The sequence below is a fragment of the Tursiops truncatus genome, chromosome 9 (assembly GCF_011762595.2).
Source record: "Tursiops truncatus isolate mTurTru1 chromosome 9, mTurTru1.mat.Y, whole genome shotgun sequence".
Classification (NCBI taxonomy): domain Eukaryota; kingdom Metazoa; phylum Chordata; class Mammalia; order Artiodactyla; family Delphinidae; genus Tursiops; species Tursiops truncatus.
The window spans coordinates 53911856-53938376 of record NC_047042.1 but is presented as its reverse complement, the minus strand read 5'-3'; the positions used below and the strand labels follow the sequence as shown (position 1 = coordinate 53938376).

At 37.4% G+C, this 26521-nt stretch overlaps 1 protein-coding gene across 1 annotated transcript; it reads right to left on the bottom strand.

Moving 5' to 3' along the window:
• Nucleotides 1–299: 299 nt before the first annotated feature.
• On the bottom strand, nucleotides 300–24623 carry FAM221A (family with sequence similarity 221 member A). The gene is made up of 6 exons (XM_073809748.1): nucleotides 24454–24623; nucleotides 21175–21365; nucleotides 18568–18774; nucleotides 14036–14143; nucleotides 10819–10901; nucleotides 300–666 (listed from the first exon to the last, which is right to left on the bottom strand). The coding sequence occupies exons 1-6, from the start codon at nucleotides 24549–24551 to the stop codon at nucleotides 598–600; spliced, it is 756 nt and encodes a 251-aa protein (XP_073665849.1). The 5' UTR covers nucleotides 24552–24623; the 3' UTR covers nucleotides 300–597.
• Nucleotides 24624–26521: the final 1898 nt, after the last annotated feature.

Below are 26521 nucleotides of genomic sequence, written 5' to 3'. Positions count from 1 at the left end.
CCTGCTTGGAAGTGTCTCACAGCAGTACTGGAGTTAGAGGTGCACCAAGAGAATCTGAAGTGGCACACGGGAGGCATCAATACAGTTATAAGCAATGCATAGTTAACAAAACGACTTAAAAATCATTAGATACCACTAGAAAATGATTATATAATTTTAAAATACGCTTTTTTATTTTAAAACAAATCAACATTACAAAGTTTGAAAAATAAAAATTAAGGATATTCATGTAACTATTTTGAACGAAATATATTTGTTCAAAACCCTCAATAACATCTTTAATTTTTAAAATAGCCTGAAAAAGTTAAACTATTATAAACTAAAAATATTTACCATACTTTAAGCTTTTGGCTAATGTAAAAATAACCTCATTTGTTAGGAGAGATAAAAAGTTTATATAAAGTAATAAATCATGAATTTTGACAAAAGTAGTATAAGGTATTTTCACTTAAATAAATTAAGGAAACATTCAAAAAGATATTTTTACACAGAAAAAGAAGTAAATTATTTGAGGAAAAATAAATTGTATTATTATACTTAAATAATTAACACACAAAAGACATATTTGGATGCTGGTTTTAATTTCCCCAGTAGTCTTCATGAAGATTTTGTAGTTGATGGCAATGGTGCTTTTCCTTTCTGCTTAGCAGCCTTTTCCATTTTTATCTGAAAATTTAAAATATTTGTTGACATAATAATTTGTAAAACATCCTAAAGAAAAAAAAGGTTGCACATACATCATTTGGGTTCATGTCTTATTTATCACAGCCATTTTACACACCTAGCGGTTATTAAGCTGCTAAATACTAAAGCCACAATCTGATTGTTGAAGGGACCTAACTGCATTTTTAAAATATGGTTTGTTGGGGTATGCAAGCTCCCAACTCCTCTCCCTCCTGTGTTTCCTCTCTTCTTCTCTCTCAGAGACAGGGCAGACTTCATTAACACCTTAGAGACAGAGAGAGAATGGGTCAGAGGGAGGGGGAAGAGGCAGAGAGTCTCACTTACACACACACACACACACCCCTTCACACACGTAGCCCAGCACACGGGAGAGATTTGAGGAGTGCTGACTGAACAGAGGACTCAGAGAATGAGCACAAAAGCGAGAACCCTGCAGAGAGGGGTCCTGTCAAGGGCTCTGTCTCTATCTCAGTGTGTGAGTATGTGTGTGTGTATATGTGTGTGTGTGTGTGTGTATCTCAAACCCAGTCAAAGACAAAATTTTTTAATTAAAAATGTAATCAGGGACTTCCCTGGTGGCGCAGTGGTTAAGAATCCACCTGCCAATGCAGGGACACGGGTTCGAGCCCTGCTCCAGGAAGATCCCACATGCTGTGAAACAACCAAGCCTGTGTGCCACAACCACTGAGCCTGTGCTCTAGAGCCCACGAGCCACAACTACTGAGCCCACGTACTGCAATTACTGAAGCCCACGTGCCTAGAGCCCGTGCCCCGCAACAAGAGAAGCCGCCACAACTAGAGAAAGCCTGCACACAGGAATGAAGACCCAACGCAGCCAAAAATAATAAATAAATAAATTTTTTTTAAAAAGTCATCTAGTACTGTTTGATTTCAACTTTACAAAAGCATTTTAACAAAAATAATATATAATGAATATTGCTTTGGAGAAATGATTAAATTAATTTTAATTGCCACTAAAGTTAAAAAAAAGAAAAGCTTAAATGCCTAACCTTACATCCAGCCTATGCACGTTCCCTACAGCGTTACAGGATACACCTAATCCAGTTGGATTATCTCTGGAACACATACTGCTTAAAGGACAGTTACCTATAATTCTGATTTCTACATTTCAACAGTTACCTTCCTGAAGGTTGTCCTTCTCCACTGTAACTGAAACAAAGAAGAAGCTTGCATACCCTAAGCAAGAGCCTTCTGATCTTTCAGAAACATATAAATCCTTTCCTTGGGAAAAAAAAAAAAAAAAGACTCCATAGAACACAAAACCCACGTTCCTTTTACTGCCACTCACACTCACACACACCAATTCCAAGGCAGCACCACTGCCTTACCCCTGCAAAAGAAGGGGAGAGAAAATATGGGGCATGGTGGGTGGAGGCAAGGCCTCTTACTTCCTAATATGACGGGAATAATACAAAGAAACCAGAAGAGGCCTGGCAAAACCAGTCTCCCCAATCTCACCAAACTGCAAGTAACCTCCTAAAAATAAAAGTGAATGAATCTCACCTCTGTCTCTTCCCCATTTTCTCCCTCTCTCTCTCCTCTTTGAGTTGGCTGGGAACCTCATTCAAAAATCATACACTCGGGACTTCCCTTGCGGTCCAGGGTTAAGATTCCACACTTACCTGCAGGGTGCACGAGCTCGATCCTTGGTCAGGGAACTAAGATACCACATGCTGTGCAGCACGGCCAAAAAAATAAATAAATAAAAATCGTACACTCATATCACTCTTGTACACTGTAAAGGTCAACAGGTCATCTGGAGGACCCCCAAAGAACACTCTGTTCTGAGGCAAAGATTATGGGCCTCGGAGTCAGAAGAATAGCTGAATCCTACCTCTACTGTTGATTAACCATCTGAGGCAAACTACTAACCAACAGTTTTGTCCTTTGTAAAAAAGTCATAGTAATAGGCACTATGTAATAAGATTGTTCTAAAGGTTTAAATAAGATTTTATATATATATATATACACACACATATATATACACATATATACACACACACACACACTCACACACACACACACACACACACACACACACACACATACACACACACACATATATAAATCTAGGTACTTAATAAGCACTCAAATGCTAATCCCCTTACTCCTCTCATTTACGGCCAAGTGTTACATTTGCAGTAACATCAAAAAAGATCAAATATGCTAAACAACAAAAGCTAAAGCAGTGTTTACTCATTTCAAATAGTACTTAGCAAACACATCCACCTAATACATTATCCAAAGAGCAAAAACACCTCCTCTTCCTCTTCCCTAATTTTTTTAAATTCTTTTATACAGCAGGTCCTTATTAGTCATTAACTTTATATACATCAGTGTATACATGTCAATCCCAATTGCCCAATTCATCACACCACCACCCCCACACCCCCGCAGCTTTCTGCACTTGGTGGCCATACATTGTTCTCTACATCTGTGTCTCAATTTCTGCCCTGCAAACTGGTTCATCTGTACCATTTTTCTAGGTTCCACATATATGAGTTAATATACGATATTTGTTCTTCTCTTTCAGACTTACTTCACTGTGTATGACAGTCTCTAGATCCATCCACCTCTCAACAAATGACCCAATTTCGTTCCTTTTCATGGCTGAGTAATATTCCATTGTATATATGTACCACATCTTCTGTATCCATTCGTCTGTCCATGGGCATTTAGGTTGCTTCCATGACCTGGCTACTGTAAATAGTGCTGCAATGAACATTGGGGTGCATGTGTCGTTTTGAATTATGGTTTTCTCTGGGTATATGCCCAGTAGTGGGATTGCTGGGTGATATGGTAATTCTATTTTTAGTTTTTTAAGGAACCTCCATACTGTTCTCCATAGTGGCTGTATCAATTTATATTCCCCCCAACAGTGCAAGAAGGTTCCCTTTTCTCCACACCCTCTCCAGCACTTGTTTGTAGATTTTCTGATGATGCGTATTCTAACTGGTGTGAGGTGATACCTCATTGTAGTTTAGATTTGCATTTCTCTAATAATTAGTGATGTTGAGCAGCTTTTTATGTGCTTCTTGGCCATCTGTATGTCTTCTTTGGAGAAATGTCTATTTAGGTCTTCTGCTCATTTTTGGATTGGGTTGTTTGTTTTCTTAATATTGAGCTGCATGAGCTGTTTATATATTTTGGAGATTAATACTTTGTCCGTTGATTCATTTGCAAATATTTTCTCCCATTCTGAGGGTTGTCTTTTCGTCTTTTTTATGGTTTCCTTTGCTGTGCAAAAACTTTTAAGTTTCATTAGGTCCCATTTGTTTATTTTTGCTTTTATTTCCATTACTCTAGGAGGTGGATCAAAAAAGATCTTGCTGTGATTTATGTCAAAGAGTGTTCTTCCTATGTTTTCCTCTAAGAGTTTTATAGTGTCCGGTCTTACATTTAGGTCTGTAATCCATTTAGAGTTTATTTTTCTATATGGTATCAGGGAGTGTTCTAATTTCATTCTTTTACATGTAGCTGTCCCGTTTTCCCAGCACCACTTATTGAAGAGACTGTCTTTTCTCCATTGTATATCCTTGCCTCCTTTGTCATAGATTAGTTGACCATAGGTGCGTGGGTTTATCTCTGGGCTTTCTATCTTGTTCCATTGATCTATGTTTCTGTTTTTGTGCCAGTACCATATTGTCTTGATTACTGTAGCTTTATAGTATAGTCTGAAGTCAGGAAGTCTGATTCCTCCAGCTCCAATGTTTTCCCTCAAGACAGCTTTGGCTATTCGAGGTCTTTTGTGTCTCCATACAAATTTTAAGATTTCTTGTTCTAGTTCCGTAAAAAATGCCATGGGTAATTTGATAGGGATTGCATTGAATCTGTAGATTGCTTTGGGTAGTATAGTCATTTTCACAGTATTGGTTCTTCCAATCCAAGAACATGGTATAGCTCTCCATCTGTTGGTATCATCTTTAATTTCTTTCATCAGTGTCTTATAGCTTTCTGCATACAGGTCTTTTGTCTCCTTAGGTAGGTTTATTCCTAGGTATTTTATTCCTTTTGTTGCAATGGTAAATGGGAGTGTTTCCTTCATTTCTCATTCAGATTTTTCATCATTAGTGTATTGGAATGCAAGAGATTTCTATGCATTAATTTTGTATCCTGCAACTTTACCAAATTCATTGATTAGCTCTAGTAGTTTTCTGGTGGCATCTTTAGGATTCTCTATGTATAGTATCATGTCATCTGCAAACAGTGACAGTTTTACTTCTTCTTTTCCAATTTGTATTCCTTTTATTTCTTTTTCTTCTCCGATTGCGGTGGCTAGGACTTGCAAAACTATGTTGAATAATAGTGGTGAGAGTGGACATCCTTGTCTTGTTCCAGATCTTAGAGGAAATGCTTTCAGTTTTTCACCATTGAGAATGATGTTTGCTATGGGTTTGTCATATATGGCCTTTATTATGTTGAGGTAGGTTCCCCCTATGCCCAGTTTCTCGAGAGTTTTTATCATAAATGGGTGTTGAATTTTGTCAAAAGCTTTTTTTGCATCTATTGAGATGATCATATGGTTTTTATTCTTCAATTTGTTAGTATGGTGTATCACATTGATTGATTTGCGTATATTGAAGAATCCTTGCATCCCTGGGAAAAATCCCACTTGATCATGGTGTATGATCCTTTTAATGTGTTGTTGGATTCTGTTTGCTACTATTTTGTTGAGGATTTTTGCATCTATATTCACCAGTGATATTGGTCTATAATTTTCTTTTTTTGTAGTATCTTTGTCTGGTTTTGGTATCAGGGTGATGGTGGCCTCATAGAATGAGTTTGGGAGTGTTCCTTCCTCTGCAATTTTTTGGAAGAGTTTGAGAAGGAGGGGGGTTAGTTCTTCTCTAAATGTTTGATAGAATTCACCTGTGAAGCCATCTAGTCCTGGACTTTTGTTTCTTGGAAGATTTTTAATCATAGTTTCAATTTCATTACTTGTGATTGGTCTGTTCATATTTTCTATTTCTTCCTGGTTCAGTCTTGGAAGGTTATACCTTTCTAAGAATTTGTCCAGTTCTTCCAGGTTGTCCATTTTATTGGCATAGAGTTGCTTGTGGTAGTCCCTTAGGATGCTTTGTATTTCTGCAGTGTCTGTCGTAACTTCTCCTTTTTCATTTCTAATTTTATTGATTTGAGTCCTCTCCCTCTTTTTCTTGATGAGTCTGGCTAATGGTTCATCAATTTTGTTTATCTTCTCAAAGAACCAGCTTTTAGTTTTGTTGATGTTTGCTATTGTTTTCTCTCTTTTTTTTTTGCTATTGTTTTCTTGGTTTCTATTTCATTTATTTCTGCTCTGATTTTTATGATTTGTTTCCTTCTGCTAACTTTGGGTTTTGTTTGTTCTTCTTTCTCTAGTTCCTTTAGGTGTAAGGTTAGATTGTTTATTTGAGATTTTTCTTGTTTCTTGAGGTAGGCTTGTATAGCTACAAACTTCTCTCTTAGAACTGCTTTTGCTGCATCCAATAGGTTTTGGATCGTCATGTTTTCATTGTCATTTGTCTCTAGGTATTTTTTTATTTCCTCTTTGATTTCTTGAGTGATCTCTTGGTTATTTAGTAGTGTATTGTTTAGCCTCCATGTGTTTGTGTTTTTTACGTTTTTTTCCCTGTAATTCATTTCTAATCTCATAGCGCTGTGGTCAGAAAAGATGCTTGTTATGATTTCAATTTTCTTAAATTTACTGAGGCTTGATTTGTGACCCAAGATGTGATCTATCCTGCAGAATGTTCCATGCGCACTTGAGAAGAAAGTGTAATCTGCTGTTTTTGGATGGAATGTCCTATAAATATCAATTAAATCTATCTGGTCTGTTGTGTCAATTAAAGTTTCTGTTTCCTTATTTATTTTCATTTTGGATGATCTGTCCATTGGTGTAAGTGAGGTGTTAAAAGTCCCCCACTATTATTGTGTTACTGTCGATTTCCTCTTTTATAGATGTTAGCAGTTGCCTTATGTATTGAGGTGCTCCTATGTTGGGTGCATATATATTTATAATTGTTATATCTTCTTCTTGGATTGACCCCTAGATCATTATGTAGTGTCCTTCCTTGTCTCTTGTAACATTCTTTATTTTAAAGTCTATTTTATCTGATATGAGTATTGCTACTCCAGCTTTCTTTTGATTTCCATTTGCATGGAATATCTTTTTCCAACCCCTCACGTTCAGTCTGAATGAGTCCCTAGGTCTGAAGTGGGTCTCTTGTAGACAGCGTATATATGGGTCTTGTTTTTGTATCCATTCAGCAAGCCTGTGTCTTTTGGTTGGAGCATTTAATCCATTCACGTTTAAGGTAATTATCGATATGTATGTTCCTATGACCATTTTCTTAATTGTTTTGGGTTTGTTTTTGTAGGTCCTTTTCTTGTCTTGTGTTTCCCACTTAGAGAAGTTCCTTTACCATTTGTGGTAGAGCTGGTTTGGTGGTGCTGAATTCTCTTAGCTTTTGCTTGTCTGTAAAACTTTTGATTTCTCCATCGAATATGAATGAGATCCTTGCGGGGTAGAGTAATCTTGGTTGTAGGTTCTTCCCTTTCATCACTTTAAGTATATCATGCCACTCCCTTCTGGCTTGTAGAGTTTCTGCTGAGAATCAGCTGTTAACCTTATGGGAATTCCCTTGTATCTTATTTGTCGTTTTTCCCTTGTTGCTTTCAATAATTTTTCTTTGTCTTTCATTTTTGCCAATTTGATTACTATGTGGCTCGGCGTGTTTCTCCTTGGGTTTATCCTGTATGGGACTCTCTGTGCTTCCTGGACTTAGGTGGCTATTTCCTTTCCCATGTTAGGGAAGTTTTTTACTATAATCTCTTCAAATATTTTCTCTGGTCCTTTCTCTCTCTCTCCTCCTTCTGGGACACCTATAATGCGAATGTTTTTGCCTTTAATCTTGTCTCAGAGGTCTCTTAGGCTGTCTTCATTCCTCTTCATTCTGTTTTCTTTATTCTGTTCCACAGCAGTGAGTTCCACCATTCTGTCTTCCAGGTCACTTATCCGTTCTTCTGACTCCGTTATTCTGCTATTGATTCCTTCTAGTGTAGTTTTCATTTCAGTTATTGTATTGTTCATCTCTGTTTGTTTGTTCTTTAATTCTTCTAGGTCTTTGTTAAACATCTCTTGTATCTTCTCGATCTTTGCCTCCATTCTTTTTCCGAGGTCCTGGATCATCTTCACTATCATTATTCTGAATTCTTTTTCTGGAAGTTTGCCTATGTCTGCTTCATTTAGTTGATTTTCTGGGGTTTTATCTTGTTCCTTCATCTGGTACATAGCCCTCTGCCTTTTCACCTTGTCTGTCTTTCTGTGAATGTGGTTTTTGTTCCACAGGCTGCAGGACTATAGTTCTTCTTGCTTCTGCTGTCTGCCCTCTCCTTAAAATTTTTTTTTAATTTCCGGGCATTAACACAGTGTCTTGCACCTAGCTGACCTTTAATAATTGTTTCCTTAATAAAATTCTCATTTATTGAGGAAAAGAGACCAAAGGCCATCCACAATGGAAGAAAATAATTTGACCTGATATATTACAGAAGCTAAGAAGCAACTCTTTAATATGTAAAAGTAGTTAGTAAACTATGTTACCACAAAGGCTTCAATTATCAAAACCAATTCACACTAACCATGGATTCTTCCCCACACCCAATGATACCAATGAGTAGCAAAGGATACAACCAAAACCAGATTCAGATGTAGCACTGCTTTCAAATGGGGCCCTGAAGCCATCAGATTTAGTTTCCTAACCATCCTTTTTCCCTCAGTGGTGCTTGTCATAGTTTTTTGGAGTAAAAGATGAGTACTAACAACGTGTATGATACACGTCAGCTCAGAGGAAGTTGTTTAGGTTTGAGTTTCTTAGTTTTTATACTCCATTCATCACAAAGGCTGGAGAGGTTATAAGCTGTATCTCATAAATCCATAAATCACACAGGCTGAACAGTTATAAACCACATCCCATAAATTCTAGGTCTATTTATAATAAGCAGTCTGGATGGGCCAGGTATATCCCCTAAAACATCCACAGATAAGAACTACCCCCTTTACTTTGCCACAAGCAAATACCATCAGCATGTTTTTCAAGGCAGTCAACACTACCCAAGCTCCTGGAGGAGGGAAGGAAGGAGTTCTAGAACCCTGTCCCTCATAAGCCTATGAGGAAAAACTGAAGTTCAGCTGTGAACGTGTGTGTTCTAAGAACACAGATTGATCTGATTAAAAGTCTATCCTTGGGCTTCCCTGGTGGCGCAGTGGTTGAGAGTCTGCCTGCCGATACAGCAGACACGGGTTCGTGCCCCAGTCCGGGAGGATCCCACATGCCGCGGAGCAGTTGGGTCCATGAGCCATGGCCGCTGAGCCTGCGCGTCCAGAGCCTGTGCTCCACAACGGGAGAGGCCACAACAGTGAGAGGCCCGCATAACCGCAAAAAAAAAAGTCTAGCCTTGATGATGCTGCAAACATAGCCTCTTCTTTCCGCACTCTATTTCATCCTCCCCCCGAAATTCTACCACCACCTCTTTCTCTTAGATCAGAGCTTTCCAAAAGAACTTTCTGCACTGCCCAACAAGGTAGCCACTAGCCACATGTGGCTACTGAGCCCCTGAAATATGGCTAGTGTGACTGAGGAAATAATTTTTAATTTATTTAAATTTAGACATACATAGCCACATATGATGAATGGCTATAGCACAGACAATATTTATCACTGCCTTAAGTCATACCAAGGACTGTCCCCCTATACTTTAAAGTTCTTCATTAGGAAAGACATGCTAATCTCTCTGTCCCCTACTCACTTCCTCTGCCCTTGGATGGTGAATTTATTTAATGGTCTCCTTTTTCCACACCTTTAGTTACTCAACAAGCTCTTGTTTACGAGTTGTAGAGAATACAACAAAAAGTGATGAGTGTCTTTACTTTCATGGCACTTACTACCTAGTCAGAGAGACAATGAATGCCCACAAAACAACTATGAAATAATCCTAAGGAAAGCACTTTGGGGAATGTACCATATGGCTGGATACAATCCCCCACGCCTCATCAAGCCAGCATCCCCTCACCTGGCAATAAACAAGAACAAAACAAAACTTTCAAATATGAACACTGACATGAAACACATCACATGTGTAAGTAGATGACGTGTGAAAGCAAATATCAATTATACCTGTATTTATCTTTTCAATTTTCCATAAATATTTATTGAAAACATGTTATGTACAAGGCACTGTACTTAGTTCTGGGGAAAATACAGATAATAAAAAATACTATACTTATCCCCAAGGAGTTTATGGTGTGGTGGTGAACTGATGAAAATTATCATTACTGAAAGCAGGGAACACATCAACACTGTAGTTGTTGAGCCCTGAAAATTGTTAAAATATGTTTATGTTTAGTGTTCTGCTTCTTAAAGGCTATTGGGTAATTCTAACTTGAGTCTGCCTATACCTAGAAGCCACTAAGGAGTAGAAATACTATACATTAAGAATTCAATATACAGGGACTTCCCTGGTGGCCCAGTGGTTAGGAATCCGGCTGCCAATGCAGGGGACATGGGTTCGATCCCTGGTCCAGGAAGATCCCACATGTCATGGAACAACTAAGCCCGTGCACCACAACTACTGAGCCTGCGCTCTAGAGCCCACAAGCCACAACTAGTAAGCCCACGTGCCACAAATACTGAAGCCCACGTGCCTAGAGCCTGTGCTCTGCAACAAGAGAAGCCACTGCAATGAGAAGCTCGCACACCGCAATGAAGAGTAGGCCCCACTCACTGCAACCACAGAAAGCCCGCGCGCAGCAATGAAGACCCAACGCAGCCAAAAATAATACTTAATTTTAAAAAACGAATTCAACCTATATATAATTTACAAATCTGCTCAGGTTGTCTTTATTATTGACAATTTTATGTGTATATTTAGCCAATCTTTATGACCTCCATAAATTATCATATTCATTAGTCCTGTTTCTCTCTGAATTGTTCTAAATAAACCTCAAAGCCTAACACTAGCTATAAGTAGACGTTATAAATTATTTTTAATGATGATCCACAATCAATATATAGTTGTTCTACAGTGCCTCTGTTACAAGTAAATGCTTAATGTAAGCAGGTTTTCCTACAGACTTACCCTTTCCTGGTATCGTCTTTCAAAGAAAGCCATATCGTCCTCTTCAGGTTTCCTTAAGGAAGAAACTTGACTGCTTGTACCTACTAGTAAGGAAAAAGAAAAATCTAAGTACAGTTGACCCTTGAACAACATGGGTTTGCACTGTGTATCCACTTATACTCAGATTTTTTTCAAAAAATACCTACTACACTACTGCATGCTCCTGGGTTGGTTGAATCTGCAGATGTGGAGGAACTGTGGTTACAGAGGAACTGTGGATACAGAGGCCCAGCTGTAAACTTATACGAGGATTTTTCAACTGCACAGGGGTTGCAGTTGAAAAATTGCAGGGGGGTCCCTAACCCAGCTGTGTTGTTCAAGAGTGAACTGTACTCATATAATTATAAATTCTTCTGAAATAAAAAACAGAAAAAAAACTTTCCTCCTTCTGAGTGATTATTTTGTGTTTTTCAAACCAGAAATGATCTAAATGAATCATTGATCCTACTCCCTCTTTTTCAGAAAGCAGGGCATCATAAGACAAAAGTAATGTTCATTGGTAAACATTCTCCAAATATTCAAGTGGTTCATATTAAATTACACCATATAGCTATTTCACATCAGAGCTCATTTAGCTTTGTTCAACTACTTTTTAAATTTTATAGCTAGAAATTCATGTACCACTGTAACAGATAATGCGCAGAAGTAACTATTAAAGGTTTGCACTAAGGTCTGAATGTTTGTGTTCCTGCCCCCTCCCCCCACCACCCAAAATTCATATGTTGAAATCCTAATGCCCAATGTGATGGTCCTAGGAGGTGGGGCCTTTGGGAGGTACTTAGATCATGAGGGTGGAGCGCTCATGAATGGGATTAGTGTTCTTATAAAAGAGACCCCATAGAGAGTCCTCAACCCTTCTACCATGTGAGGACACAAAGGAGAAGGCACTGGCTGTGAATCAGGAAGAGCACTGTCACCAGAACACAACCATGCTGGCACCTTTATCTGGGACTTCCCCACCTCCAGGACTGTGAGAAATAAGTTTCTGCTGTTTATAAGCAACCCAGTCTATGGTATTTTGTTACAGCCACCTGAACAGACTAAGAGAGTCTGTGTAGGCAACCAAAAGTGATGTTACTTCCTGCTTTGAAATTTTTCAAAACGAAAATAATTTTAACCATTTCCATGGTATTTACTCTTTTATACCTTGTCAAGAACTAGTTTATGTGCTGAAAGGAACTTAAAATCGCTTCAGGAAGGAAAATCTGGTTTTCCTTGTAGGTAAGCCAAGCACCTAATTCCATGGAAAAGTTCACCTTCATTTCAGATGAATGTCTTGGTTGGGTCCCTTCACATCCAAAATAGAATATCAACCTGAACACCTGTTCTTGTTTTTAAAGCATATGAATTCACCCTCAACCAGCAACACAAAAATCATATGACTCCAGATGATCACCACAGAGTATAACCACACTGCCAACAACTACCTAATACAAATCTTGTTGAGAAAAACAAGAAAAATTGCTTAGAATATATGCTCTCTATCCATTCGTCTGTAAACCCTGGGTCTTTCCCTGGATCACACTGGACCACCTGAGCTAAGCTTCTTGCAGAATCACCTTCACTGAGCTACATTTTAATAAATGGTATGTTACCACTTATCTGGTAAAATGGGATATTACCACTTTTTTCAAAGGTAAGTATCAGAATTAACCAATCAGAGGCTGCATTTGCTGAAAAAAAGTTTTTAAAAACCTTGGGCTACTGCATCATTGAGGGTCACTACATAAATTTCTTTAAAATCCAGCACTGGGGGGCTTCCCTGGTAGCACAGTGGTTAAGAATCCACCTGCCAACGTAGGGGACACGGGTTCGATCCCTGGCCCCGGAAAATCCCACATGCCGCGGAGCGACAAAGCCCGTGCGCCACAACTACTGAGCCTGCGCTCTAGAGCCCGCATACCACAGCTACTGAAGCCCACGTGCCTAGAGCCCGTGCTCCTAACAAGAGAAGCCACTGCAATGAGAAGCCCGCACACCACAACGAAGAGTAGCCCCCGCTCTCCACAACTAGAGAAAGCCCGTGCGCAGCAACAAAGACCCAACACAGCCAAAAATAAAAACAAATAAATAAATAAATTTATAAAAAAAAAAAATCCAGCACTGGTACAACTTTCATGTGCACCAAGGAATTCATGGCTCCTCCTTTCTAATAAGGAAAAGTATTTAACTGATCTCACCTTCCTTTTTGTACCTTGGCTACCACTACAACTCAGTCAAAACTGCAGCTTAATGTAATAGTTACATCAACTTTGAAAGTTGACACAACTCACAGATATCGAGAATGAACTAGTGGTCAGCAGTGGGAAGAGGGAAATTGGGGAGGGGCAAGATAGGGGAAGGGGATTAAGAGATAGAAACTACTACATATAAATAAGCTACAAGGATATATCGTACAGCATAGGAAATATAGCTAATATTTTATAACAACTTTAAATAGAGTATAATCTATACAAATTCTGAATCACTATGTTGTATACCTGAAAGGAATATAATACTGTAAATCGACTATACCTCACTAAAAAAAAGTGACACAATTGTGTCCTTTTCTTTTGTTTTGATTTCTTACTTCTATCTACATCTTACAATTACTTCATTGTGCAAATCCCTTGCGCAAAAAGTCAGTGTACGTGAAAAGGTTGTATGAAAACACAAATAAATCAAAGAAAATTCTCATTTCAGAATATTTTAAAATATTAAATACCTCATAAATCATACAAATTCCTTCTTCATTTTTATTCTTGTTTTCAATAAAGGAAATAGAATACTTAAAAATGTATAAAAATGAACTTTATTCATTTTTATGTGCAATTTATAAATGGTAAAACCTTGCTAGTCTATAATTATCAAGGGATTACACCTTGTTTGGGAGAGCCTAAAGGATCAAGGCAATCAGTCCACTAGAGGGCTCTCTTATTCAGATCAAAGCAATAACATGTCCCAGAATAAGGTTTTAAAACTCCAAATTTTTGTATTATCAGAATCTTCATAATTCCAAGATTTAACAATTTTTTCCCAATTAAAATGAAGATTATTGCTTTTTCTCAGTGCCTGGACAATATAAAAGTGAAATGATAATCAAATTGTGGTAATACTGGAAAAAAAGAGTAATCTGGAAAATGTATCAATCTATATTCTTTACTACATCCAAAAATATTTCTCAATTTAATTTCATTACCAGCTGTTAGTGTTTCTGGAGAAGAGCTAGATGATGCTTGAAATGCTTTTAGAAATGGGTGGTCCATGGCTGTAACTGGAGAGTCTAAAAATTCACCTGAAGGTGCACCTGAGAACAAAATATGTGAAGAATGAAAATTAAATCTTTATTTGTTAGGATACAAAGAAGTTATTTCAAATGTGAAATAAATTAGAGCCCCAAGCAGAATCATTATAAAAATCCTTTCTGTACAATGAAAAATTTTGTTTATATAAATTTTTGCCATATAAAGTAAAGGCAAATGGATAAAAGTACTTCTGCATTTCTCAGAGACCTTTCTCACAGAAAAAAAAAATGCACGAATGTAATTGTATGTCAGCAAAGAAGTATAAGACCTTAACATAATCACAAAACATTATCAAAAGCAAGACATTCAGAATTTAAAAACCTCTAGTTAAAGAGGATAGAATAAGTGTATTTTTCCTCTATTCCTTACTGGGAAACCATCTAAAAACAAAATATGAAAAAATAAAGAAAACTCCTTCAATGAAATGGGGAAACAATCATAATCCTAAACCACAAACTACAAAGACCAACTGCTACATTCACTTTTGGACCAAAAGGAAGGAAGCTGCAGAAAAAATTAATAAGTCCTCTACTTCTTCACAAACCACCCCTCCCCCACATGCCTATCCCCATCCACGGGTAGAGAGAAGGAAATAAACTCTTAGTCCTTTCCTATAAAGTGAATAGTGTGGGACAGTTGCTCAGCCTTTCAGATTCCTGCACCCCTCCTTCCCCAGCTCCTCCCTCTTGTGACCTGTGGGAAGATCAGAGAAGGGGGCTCAGGTCCAGCCAGGTCCTTGTGTGTTCTCTGGTGACCGTGTGCGCTACTGATCTCAAACGCTAAAGGCTGGCAAAAGTTGCAATTTAGTCTCTCAGCTTGGTAGGGCCTGGTAGCCTCACACGCTCTCACTAGAAGTACAGACCTCTCAGCTGCCTGCCACTTTTTCTACCGAATCCCCCAGAGCTCAGGGGAACCACATCTAGCTCTGCTCTGCAGTCACCTTTGGCCCCTTGCTATGACAGATGCTATGGCAGGCCCACAGCCTCACAGCTCACCTGCCTTCCAAGCACCCCACAGGAGCTGGGAATTACTACGGGCTCCTTCAGTATCACAAAGGAACAAATTCCAGCAAAAGATCATCTCTGTCCAGGACTCTACATGGCTAATGGAGCAGACGTCCCTCTGCTCCGGGCTCCCCTACATCTAAAATCAAGACAAAAACATCTTATGTTTCCTCTCCTCGTTCTCATCTTTCTTCACCCCACCTTCCAGCAGAGGCCAGAAGGAAAAGTTTTTTTTTCTTTCTATGATAAAGATACTTAAGTGATAAAATACCAGAAGTCACAAAAAGGCAAAGATGCCGGCTACTAACACTATTACTTAGCATTGTTCTGAAAGTACCAGTCATTCTGATTGGTCAAAGAGTAAGAGGAGTCATAAACATTGGAAAGGAAGAAGCAAAACGATCATTACAGTTGACCTTTGAACTGTGCAGGGGTTAAGGGTGCCGACCCTTCACGCAGTCAAAATCCACATATAACTTTACCGTCAGCCTTCCGTTATCCACGGTTCCACATCTGCAGATTCAACCAACTACAGATTGTATAGTATCATAGTGTTTGCTACTGAAAAAAAATCCATGTATAAATGGACCCTTGCAGTTCAAAGCCCTGTTGCTCAAGGGTCAACTGTATATGCAAAATCAACTAAAGATATACATTTAAAATCTTAAGATTAAGTAATAATGACTGGTAACAAAAGCAGCATACAACATTTCCTTTTTCATAAGCAAACAATAATCAGCTAGAAAATATAAAGGAAGGGAAAAATCCATATATGATAGCTATAAAAACGATGAAATATCTAGAAATAAAATTAAGAATTGTGCAGGACTTTCATGAAGGTAACTTCAGAATTCCACTAAGCTACACAGAAGAAGACAAAGAAATGAAGAGACTCGATATTTTAAAACAGCAAATCTTCCTATATTAATCTACATATTCAACTAAAATAATAGAAAGTTTTGTAATAATAGAACGTTTTTAAAAAACAATGCCAAAGGTCTGAAAGAATTAAAAGGGAAGAATAGGTCAGGAAAATTCTAAAGTAAAAAAATGAAGTCATACATATTAATTTATTATAAAGCTGTAGTAATGAAAACAATAAGGTAGTCGCACAGAAATAGACAATAATGAGTCTGACTAATGAGCCCATAACAATTTTGGGGTTGAACCCAGTCCTACCACTTACTAGCTGAATAACACAGAACAAGATGTTTTACTACTCTGTGCTGAGTTTCCTCGTCTGCAAAAAGGATTAATAATAGCACCTAACTCAGAGCTGTTGTGAGGATTAAATGAGGTAATAGATATAAAGAGGCTGGAACAAGCCTCACAGTACAAAGTCGTAATTATCATCAACAACATCATTACCATAATTTTTTGTTTGCCACTGATAACTGGGTTTTCTGTAACTGTTGCATGAGCCTAATACAATCATGTATCCATAAAAATTGAAAAAGGATTTATTTATGGAATTTAACAAGCTAGTTATAAAATAACCTAGAAAAGAAAATGCACAAATATATCAAGGCAATCCTGAAAAATGAACACAAACAGGAAGAATTTACCATATCGATTATCAAAGCACACTATGAAGAACAATAATTAAAAATATGAAATATTGGCACAAAATATGCAATTAAGGCCAATGGCACAAAATAGAAAGTACAATAGAATATGGTAAAGGTAAAGTTTCAAATTATTTGGGAAAAATGGTGTTTGCATAACTTGCCATTGATTTGGACAAAAACCAAAGTTATACACACCTCACACTTTCACAAAAAGTAAATTCCAGATACATAAGAAAGCTAAACATAAAAGCAAAAAAATTAAGCATTAAAGTAAAATGAAGGAGAACATATTTATAAAATTAGAGTAGGGAAGGCCTGTTTCCTACATTTAAAAACTGCAAAACAACAACAATAAGAAGTAAAAAACCCAAAAGACAAATGACATATTGGAAGAAAATATCTGCAAAATAAATACAAAGGATTAGTATACAGAATATATAAGAAGACTTCTTATAAATCAATGAGAAAATAGAAAAACATAAAAATAAGCAAAGTATATGGACAGACAATTCACAGAAAGTAAAATGGACACTAAATATAAGAATACTCTCATCTCACTAATAATGAGGGAAATCAACTGAACTGAAACAATGATAACACTTTCACACATTAGACTGGCAAAAAAACTAAGTTTAATGACATCAATGATCAGCATAAATGTTTGGAAATAGGTAAGCTAAAACATCACTAAAGGAAGTATAAACAAGTACAGCATTTTTGGAGGGCAATTCGACAGAACTTATTACAATTTCACATGTGCACACTCTTCAACCCAACAATTCTACTTCTCTCCATCTGCCTTAGAGTCAAATTCACATAGTACACAAGGAAGCAAGTTCAAGGATTTGGGGGGCACGATGTTTGTAAAGGCAAAAAAATAAAATGGAAACAATCTAAATGCCATGAACAAGGAAATGGTTCAGAAAACTGATATATATATGTAGTGTGGAATACTATGAAGCAGTTAAAATATAAGTAGATTTGTATATCCTGATACAATAGGCCTTCAAAAATTATTCTAAGTTAAAAAAAGTAAACTATAAAAATGTACGTTAAAAAGAGAAATACAAATCGATGACAGCAAATTACACTCTAGGAAAGAATCTGGGGTTAAGAAAAGTGTTCAAGGGGGACTTGTTTGAATCTGTTTTAACAAGAAAATATTGATTTATGTTTTTGTAATCTTTGTAATGAAAAAAATAAAAGTAATACATGCTTTTTATGAAAAAAAAATCCACACACATAGAAGTATTTAAAGTAATAGGAACCATAGTTCTTTTTCCCAGAAGGATCCAGCTACCTTCAATAGTTTGAGATATATCCAATTAAACTTCTCTGTATATTACTTTAAGTTTTTATATATGCAAGTGGATATATTTGTGTGCATACATGTAGACATACATGCATATGATCGTATATTACTACAGATGTGATAACATGTACACACATGCATGTACATACACACATGGACAAAAGCCTATGTTTCCAAAATGAGATGGTTATAATGGCAAAAATTACATACAATAGGATAACAGGTAAACTGTATCATATCAAATAAAACAAATTATTATTCCGCTATTACAAACAATGGGGTTGTGAGTTGGGATTTCAGTATGAGTGTTGGGGTAGGAGTGATCTTTTATGTTTTCTAATTTTTCTGTAATAATCATACATCAGATAGTGTCAATAGAATCTTTTTAAAAAAATAAAAATCAAATGAGAGAATATTTTTTGAAAATAACATGAAGAACTTAAAGTGCAAAACAAATACAAGGCTTCACTATTGTTAGCACACATAACACATATTGTGTTAGCACAATATGACAAGCTCACAGTTCATATATCGTCACTTACCAATTCCACTGTCATCTAATCGCATGTAGTCTTCTGCCAGCGAGCTAAAGCCAGTTAATCCTCCCATTGCTGCATAAGGAACATCCCGTCCCACCGGTTTTCTCTGAGCCAGTCTTTCTTCCTTAGTTTCCACTACTGTGTAATGGGCATATGCAGGCTGACCACAAGCACAAGTGAAGGAGCTATGGAATCCTGAACACTGAGAACCTGAATCAAGATGTAAACCAAGTTAAACATTTTAAAATATAGGTAATGAGCTGTATGCCCTATAAACCACTTCGCTTGGCCAAAATCACCTGAATCTGGATCCCTCATACACTGTGCTCTGGCCCCTGTACCTCTTACCCCTAGCCCCTGAACTCACTCCCTCCCAGCCACTGCTTTTACTTTTAAAAGATGCTAAAATGGTAAGAGAGTCCATAGCAAAAAAAAAAAAATTGGAAAAACTAATCAGGACTAAAGGAAACTGAGCTAAACATTGGAGAGCCAGGAAATACAGGCCCTCTCCTCAAATACTGAGTTAAAAGCAGGTATGGGGGGGGGACAGCCCAGTGGTGAAGAAATAATGTGGAAACGTCTCTGTGGGTCAATTCCCCATAAAAGCCATATTGGAAGGCCAACCCAAAGACATAGAAAGATGCAACAGAATACTGTTTAACAACAAAAAGGAAAGAAGTACTGATGCATGTTACAGCATGGATGAATCATAAAAACATTACACTAAGTGAAAGATGCTAATCAGAAAAGACCACATACTCCATGATTCCACTTATATGAAATGTCTAGAACAGGCAAATCCACAGAGACAGAAAGTAGACTATTGGTCGTCTAGAGCTGAGGGGAGGAAGAAATAAGGAATGACTGCTAATTGATATGGAATTTCTTTTTGGGGTGATGAAAATATTCTAAAATTTATTGTGGTGATGGGTGCACAACTCTGTGAAAATATTAAAAACCATTAGGTTGTACCCTCAAAATGGATGAATTATATAGTATGTGAATTATATCAATAAAATTACTGTTTGTAAAAAAAAAAAACCACATTGAAATGGAGTCCAGAATACACCATTAACAAAATCTTTACACACTCACACTTCTGACAAATGTGTACGGGAACCAAGGCACATAATAAATCAGTTTTATTCAAATACTTCCATACTTCATCAGTGAAACATATTTATTTCTGCCACTGTCATTAAAAATGTTTTATAACATATTTCATCATAAGATTTCAATTCAAGATACTACAAAAAGAACTGGAAAAACTATCTCCTGAAGAAATATATTTTACCCATTTTTAAAAAAATCCTACCTAGGGCTTCCTTGGTTGCACAGTGGTTAAGAATCCGCCTGCCAATGCAGGGGACATGGGTTTGAGACTTGGTCTGGGAAGATCCCACATGCCGTAGAGTAACTAATCCTGTGCACCACAACTATTGAGCCTGCACTCTAGAGCCCGTGAACCACAACTACTGAGCCCGTGTGCCACAACTACTGAAGCCCGCGTGCCTAGAGCCCGTGCTCTGCAACAAGAGAAGCCACCGCAATGAGAAGCCAGCACACCGCAACAAAGAATAGCCCCGGCTAGCCAAAACTAGAGAAAGCCAGTGCGCAGCAATGAAGACCCAATGCAGCCAAAAATAAATAAGTAAAAATAAAATAAAATTTTTAAAAGAATTTTAAAAATATATCCTATCTATTTCAAAGGGTTTCTAAAAGGACGATGAAGAGGAAGGGTATATGGGATGGTGGCTGGGATTTGGGTACAGGTATCGAGATAAGGGTGCTATTGCCTACGAAGTGTTAAAAGCATCATGTTACATTTTGCTTTTCCCATCAATCTATGTCTTAGGCAATAACATAATAATCTGCCAGCAAATCATACAAATTTTTTAGACTTATAAAATCCTTTTTAAGGATTATTATTCTGTAAATAGAATTCAGTTGGTAAAACGTCCATGATTCAAAAATTTGAATCAGATCACATCTAGTGATTCTTTAAAATCTATTACTGGGCTTCCCTGGTGGTGCAGCGGTTGAGAATCTGCCTGCCAATGCAGGGGACACGGGTTCGAGCCCTGGTCTGGGAAGATCCCACATGCCGTGGGGCAACTGGGCCCGTGAGCCACAACTACTGAGCCTGCGCGTCTGGAGCTTGTGCTCTGCAACAAGAGAGGCCGCGACAGTGAGAGGCCCGCGCACCGTGATGAAGAGCGGCCCCCGCTTGCCACAGCTAGAGAAAGCCCTCGCACAGAAACGAAGACCCAACACAGACAAAAATAAATAAAATAAAAAATAAAAAATAAAAAAAAATAAAAAAAAAAAAAAATCTATTACTATTACTTATTTGAATTACATGAGATTAAGGTTGAGATTAGAGATTAAGGTTGATGACTGCAAAGCATATAAATAACTGAGATTTTCCACAAAAATAAAATTTTAGAGTAGATATCCATCATCCTAGTTGTTTAATGTCGCTGTAGCTGAATGAAACTGACACAGAGACACATTTAATGTCGCTGTAGCTGAATGAAACTGGCACAGAGACACACATTCAATAAGGAGATAAAAGCATTCTGTTTGTGTGTTTATCATAATGTAACTCACAGGCATTGCACATAAAGCCAGGCCCAGCACTATGCTGATCAGCAAAGTGCTTGCACCTGCAGCGAATGGGCTGCCTGCCATTCAGAGGCACGTAGAGGTAAGCCCTGCATGGGCAGCCCGTCACTTGACAAGGCAGGCTGATGGGGCGCTGCTGAGGAATCGTTTCAAAGTCAGTTTTATGTTGCTTATACCTAAAAAAAATAAAAGAGAAGAAATAAAAGCACAATGCAGGTACTGCCAGAAATGACAACTGCTGTTCTGTTAAATGCAAAATGATTCTTTTTCATTTTTATTTTTGTTTCATTGTTCTTATCAGTAAGGTTGAAAATACACTCCCCTGCATGCAGTATTTGTCAGCTCTGTTGCTTTGGTCAGAAAAATCTTCACCCATCTAGATTTTTATTTTTAATTATTTAAGAAGAATTTTCACAACAATATACAAAGAAATAGCAAATAATTCTCTTAAAATACCACTACAGATTCTTTAATACAGAAGCACAACCCAAGAGCATGAAAAAACTTCTTCATGAAAATTCTTTCTATCAAAGTGCATTATTTACATTTATTTTCACAGGTTTGCTCCTTAAAATTGAAATAAGTTCAATAAACGTATAATAATGCTATTTATTTTAATATAATTTAATTTTTAACTTTAAACTTCAAAATAAATTATCAACACCTTTCAAAGCCAAAGCTCTTTGTTAAAATGCTGTACCTAATTTTCTCAGGCCACTGGCTTCCTTCTCATTAAGTGATACTCAGTAAAATAATATTAAATTTATTATTCTCAATATTATCCTAGGTAACAGAAGTTAAAATAACGAGATACCATTTTTCACTTAGCAAAGAGAGCCAAAGTTTTCTTAACTGTACATATTTCACAGTGCTGTCAAGAGTGTTACAAAAGAACCAATCCCATTTAATAGGGTTTCAAGAAACATAAAAAGATGCATCCTTTAACCTACATGGTTCATTTTTGAAGAATATACCCTAAGAAAATTATTCCATGTATATAAAGAGCTTTGTGCATAAGAATAGCATTAGCAACAGTACTTACAATAGCAATATATATAAAGCATACTCATAATAAGGGAATGGATAAGTATATTACTAGAAGACAGTTTTCAAACTCTTTTACCAGTGAAAACTTTTCTTTAAATAAAATCTTTTACAGAACCATAATACTATACAAAATAGATTAAAGCAGAATTGGTTAAAGCAAGGCGAAGAGCCATAATTGGAGTCTGTCCTTCCCCTAACTTGCCCTTCCACCTGGTACGCCCCTGAGACTCCGTCATAGCTCTGGGGAAAACACAGTGAACACCACTGGACTAGCTGGAATATCAAGCAGGTATTAAAAATCTTGTTTGCAATTACTATGAACCATGTGGAAACATTTCTGTGACTCTGTAATGAAAAACTGGTTCAATATTCATACATACATATAATTAACTAAATGAACTATGTAAAGAAAAAAGTACATGAACATAGTAAAACATATTAACAGCAGCTGGCTTTAGGTGGTGAGTCTTCTTCCTACGTTTCTATATATCCCTCATTTTCCTTAAATAACCAATGTTTCACATCCATAATAGGGAAAAATTAATTCAGACAGAGATCTCACTGAGTGACTGGTGCTAAAGAACTTTTCCATCCAAGTGGGGTTGGGTCACTTTTGAAGGTTAATTCCATGTTGTACAATTATACATAGATATGAGACTGGCACTAAATTTTTACAAGGATAAATGATAAAACTAACATAAATTTACCAAAGTCCTCTTCATTTCTGAAAGATATCAACATAACCCTCATCCTCCATTCCTCCACAGTGTTTTTATTTGGGGTTGCTAAATAAATTTCAAGTCAATCTATACACAACATTACTTATCCTAGCAACTGCCTAACAACCTCCAGCAAGCTGCAAGTCTGTAAACAGCAACTACACAGAGTACCTCAGGAAAGAGCCCCAGAAACTATCAGAACAGGGCGGCTCTCCCATGGTTCCTTTGGAACAGAAAGTTGAAGTCGTTACCTAAAACCACGTAATAGTTTCTGTGATTTTTCCTTGAAGCAGCTTTGTCCTTTTGAGCTTTACAACTAAGACCTGTGACAGTCATAAAATTTAAAGTAGAACAGGATAAACACAGCAAAATGCAAACCTCAGGTATCAGTAACACACATCAATGGTTGGAGCCTCATGTATTTCCTTTCCTCCATGTGCTTTTCTCAGAAGAGGACCACTTGTAATAAAAAGCTGTGTGCTTGTATTTTTGTTTAAAGAAAGGTATATATATATATATATGTACACACACACACACACACACACACACACACACACACAGAATTGACCCCTGAACAATACAGGTTTAAACTGCAGATTTTTTTTTTCAGTAAATATGCAGTAGGCCCTCAGTATCCATGGCTTCCTCATCTGGGCATTAAACCAACCACGTATTGTGTTCCTACTACGTTTATGATCTGAGGGTGGCTGAATCCACATCTGCAGACAGGAGGGCCCAGCTATGGGACTCGAGCATCCCCAGATTTTGGTGTCCGCAGTGGGTCCTGGAACCAATCCTTCACAGGTGTGTGTGTGTGTGTGTGTGTGTGTGTGTGTAAATAAAAGAGAAAGGTATTCATACAACACACTTCTTAAAGTGTAAAGGGAGATTAGTAAATGTGAGGAGAAATGCTTCTATTTGTAGATTGGTAACCTGTTCAGTGTAGCTCAACTCAAGCAACTCTAAAATCAGTTCTGCATAACTTATGTAAGCTGAAGAATGGCTATGTGGGGGTCGATTACACCATACTCTCCAATATTGAGTGTGTCTGAAAATGTTCATAATGAAAGGTGAAAATGAATAAATAAAATAAACTCTTTCTGCAGAGAAAAAAATAAAAATAAAATCAGCTCTGCAGTCTGATGACCCATCCTCTACTACCTTGTCCAGTGGTGGGAGAGGCAGACTCTGCTCCCCAGCCTAACCAAAAGACCCCTGGCAAAGCCACAGGGGCACCAATATCTTTCTAACCAATGGTAAGAGAAAAGATGCTTAAGGTGATAAACTCCATAATGAGTTCTAACCTGATACAACAGAAATTTTTCAAATATAGCCCCCAAAAACCTTAAATAATTTCTGGCATATTATTGGTATATAAAAGCCTGTTTTCAAACGTTTTCCAATGATCACCAATAATGGTATTTATAGAAGGAAGATATGCTCTGCTACAGTTTTATACTTCCTAATCACCAGAAACCTTAGCAATAAAATATCTTACCTATGGGTACAAAAACACAGTGTCTCTGGACCCACAAGTTTACAATCCATTCCAGTTGGTGATCGCCAGCTCACGAATAATCTGTTCTGTAAACGCATAGGTAAGACTTTTCTTTTGTATTCTTCATATTCTTCAGGAGTAAAAAGTTTCCCTCCATCATCCTCACCAACAATTCTACAACAAAAAAATACTTCTCTTAAGCCTTGTGGATTTATTTTCCAGGTTAAAAATACTAAAATTAAGCTATACTTGTATAGTCAAAGGAAATGCTGCTTCGGCTTTTTTTACTTAGGCTCATGTTAATAGCAAAATTACACACAATAGTAATAAAGCTTTTGCTTCCCATATAAAAGAGAATTATGAATAAGAAAGTCAATGAATTCATAACATCTGACTTCAATGATCCATGTTTACCACTAGAGAATTACCACATATTCATCTCAGTTTCTCCTTTGATTCTGAAGCAAACATGCTCATTTTTCCCGTTAAAAGCTGGAGCCTAAACTGCTAAAAAATTCTAATAGTTTCCTCCTTAAAAAATAGCCCCCCCCAAAAAACAAATGGTACAAAAAACATCGACGCTGAAGACAACATGACTAATGCCCACACTTGACTCCAAACCCTGGCCAGGAGTTTAAACTAAGATGGGACCCACAAACACCCTTGGATCTGCACCAGCTCAAACCCAACATAGGCATTGAGTAATCAGGTGCAACACTGTTTAATTCCAGAAGACCGACCTCAAAATTTTATGGGAAAAATTAAGCCAACACTATTTCTTAGGAAATTAAGAATTGGACTCCCTGGAGGAAAAGGAAGCACAATTAAAATTGAAGAAATAGCTCCTTGAAAATACCTCCTTAAAAAGTCATGAAAAATGTTGTTTGCAGAATGCTACATAATTTTTGGTGGAATCCATACTCTTTTCCATACTTTCAAGCCTTTAGCTGAGGTAGATAAATAAAACCAACTCAGAGGCTATGAAACCATTACAAGCTTCTTCCTTACTTAAATAATTTAGATACACAATAGTAAAAAAAAATAAAAACAAAGGGCATTTTATTCTGCGATAAATTTTGGGCCACTTTACTTTATTATAGCTACCAAGAAGTATACCAACAGGTACTAAAAAGACCTTAAGATCAATGCAGATCTTTAAAGAAAGAGATCATTTAATTTTAAGTTCTAAACCAGTGTAGCTCAAACTTTATTTACAGAATCCCGAAGAAATCTAGTTCAAATGCAGATTAAGATTAAAATGCCTGAAGAGGGCCTGGTGATGCTCCTTGGTGATGCCATGACTGCTACACTTTGAGCAGCAAGCCCCTAACTTTTAGAGAATTATTCCAGGTAGTTTATGTTTGAAAAATAATTTCCTCCCAGGCCCTAACATTTTCTGGGCCAGGCAAGAGACTACAACTGAAGGCCCACATTCCACATACCTGAATATCTAAATATCTAAGTTATCAGTCAACATCAGGACCCAGCAACTTGCTCCCAAGGAAATGTAAGACTTGGAGCCTCAAAGAGCCCGCTCTGCCCTACATGAGGGCTGGGTGGAAGCTGTTCTGGGCACAAGTCTCCTTGCGTTACCCGAACCAGGAATGAGGCCTGACCCATCAAGCTTCTCACCCTCACTTTTTCTGGCTCAGAATTACCAAGACATTTCTAGGCATTACCCAAAAGTATGTCACCTAGACAGCCAGAGGGAAGTGCAGTCAGATAGGAACTCATTTGCCCAAGTAATTTGGGGCGACCACCTTTAAGCAGAGCAACTCCTCTGGCTTGGGTTTCAGGCCGCTCAAGCTTCCCAGGTGAGGATACGATCGTCTCACTTCCCCTTTATACACACACACACACACACACACACACACACACACACACACACGCACACGCCTCAACTCCCCTTCCTCCTGCCTGTCCCTCTCCAGTAATTCCCACTCACCCAGTTTCCCAACTGTCAAAAACAAATACCGTATGCTAACACATATATATGGAATCTAAGAAAAAAAAAAAGGTCATGAAGAACCTAGGGATAAGACGGGAATAAAGATGCAGACCTACTAGA

Coding starts and splice junctions, on each gene's coding strand:
- FAM221A (XM_073809748.1), bottom strand. CDS start 24,551: ATGCGTTTACAGAACAGATTATTCGTGAGCTGGCGATCACCAACTGGA. Junction 14,144..18,567: donor ATTAGATGACAGTGGAATTG/GTAAGTGACGAT, acceptor TTTTGTTCTCAG/GTGCACCTTCAGGTGAATTT. Junction 10,902..14,035: donor TCCAGAAACACTAACAGCTG/GTAATGAAATTA, acceptor TTTCCTTACTAG/TAGGTACAAGCAGTCAAGTT.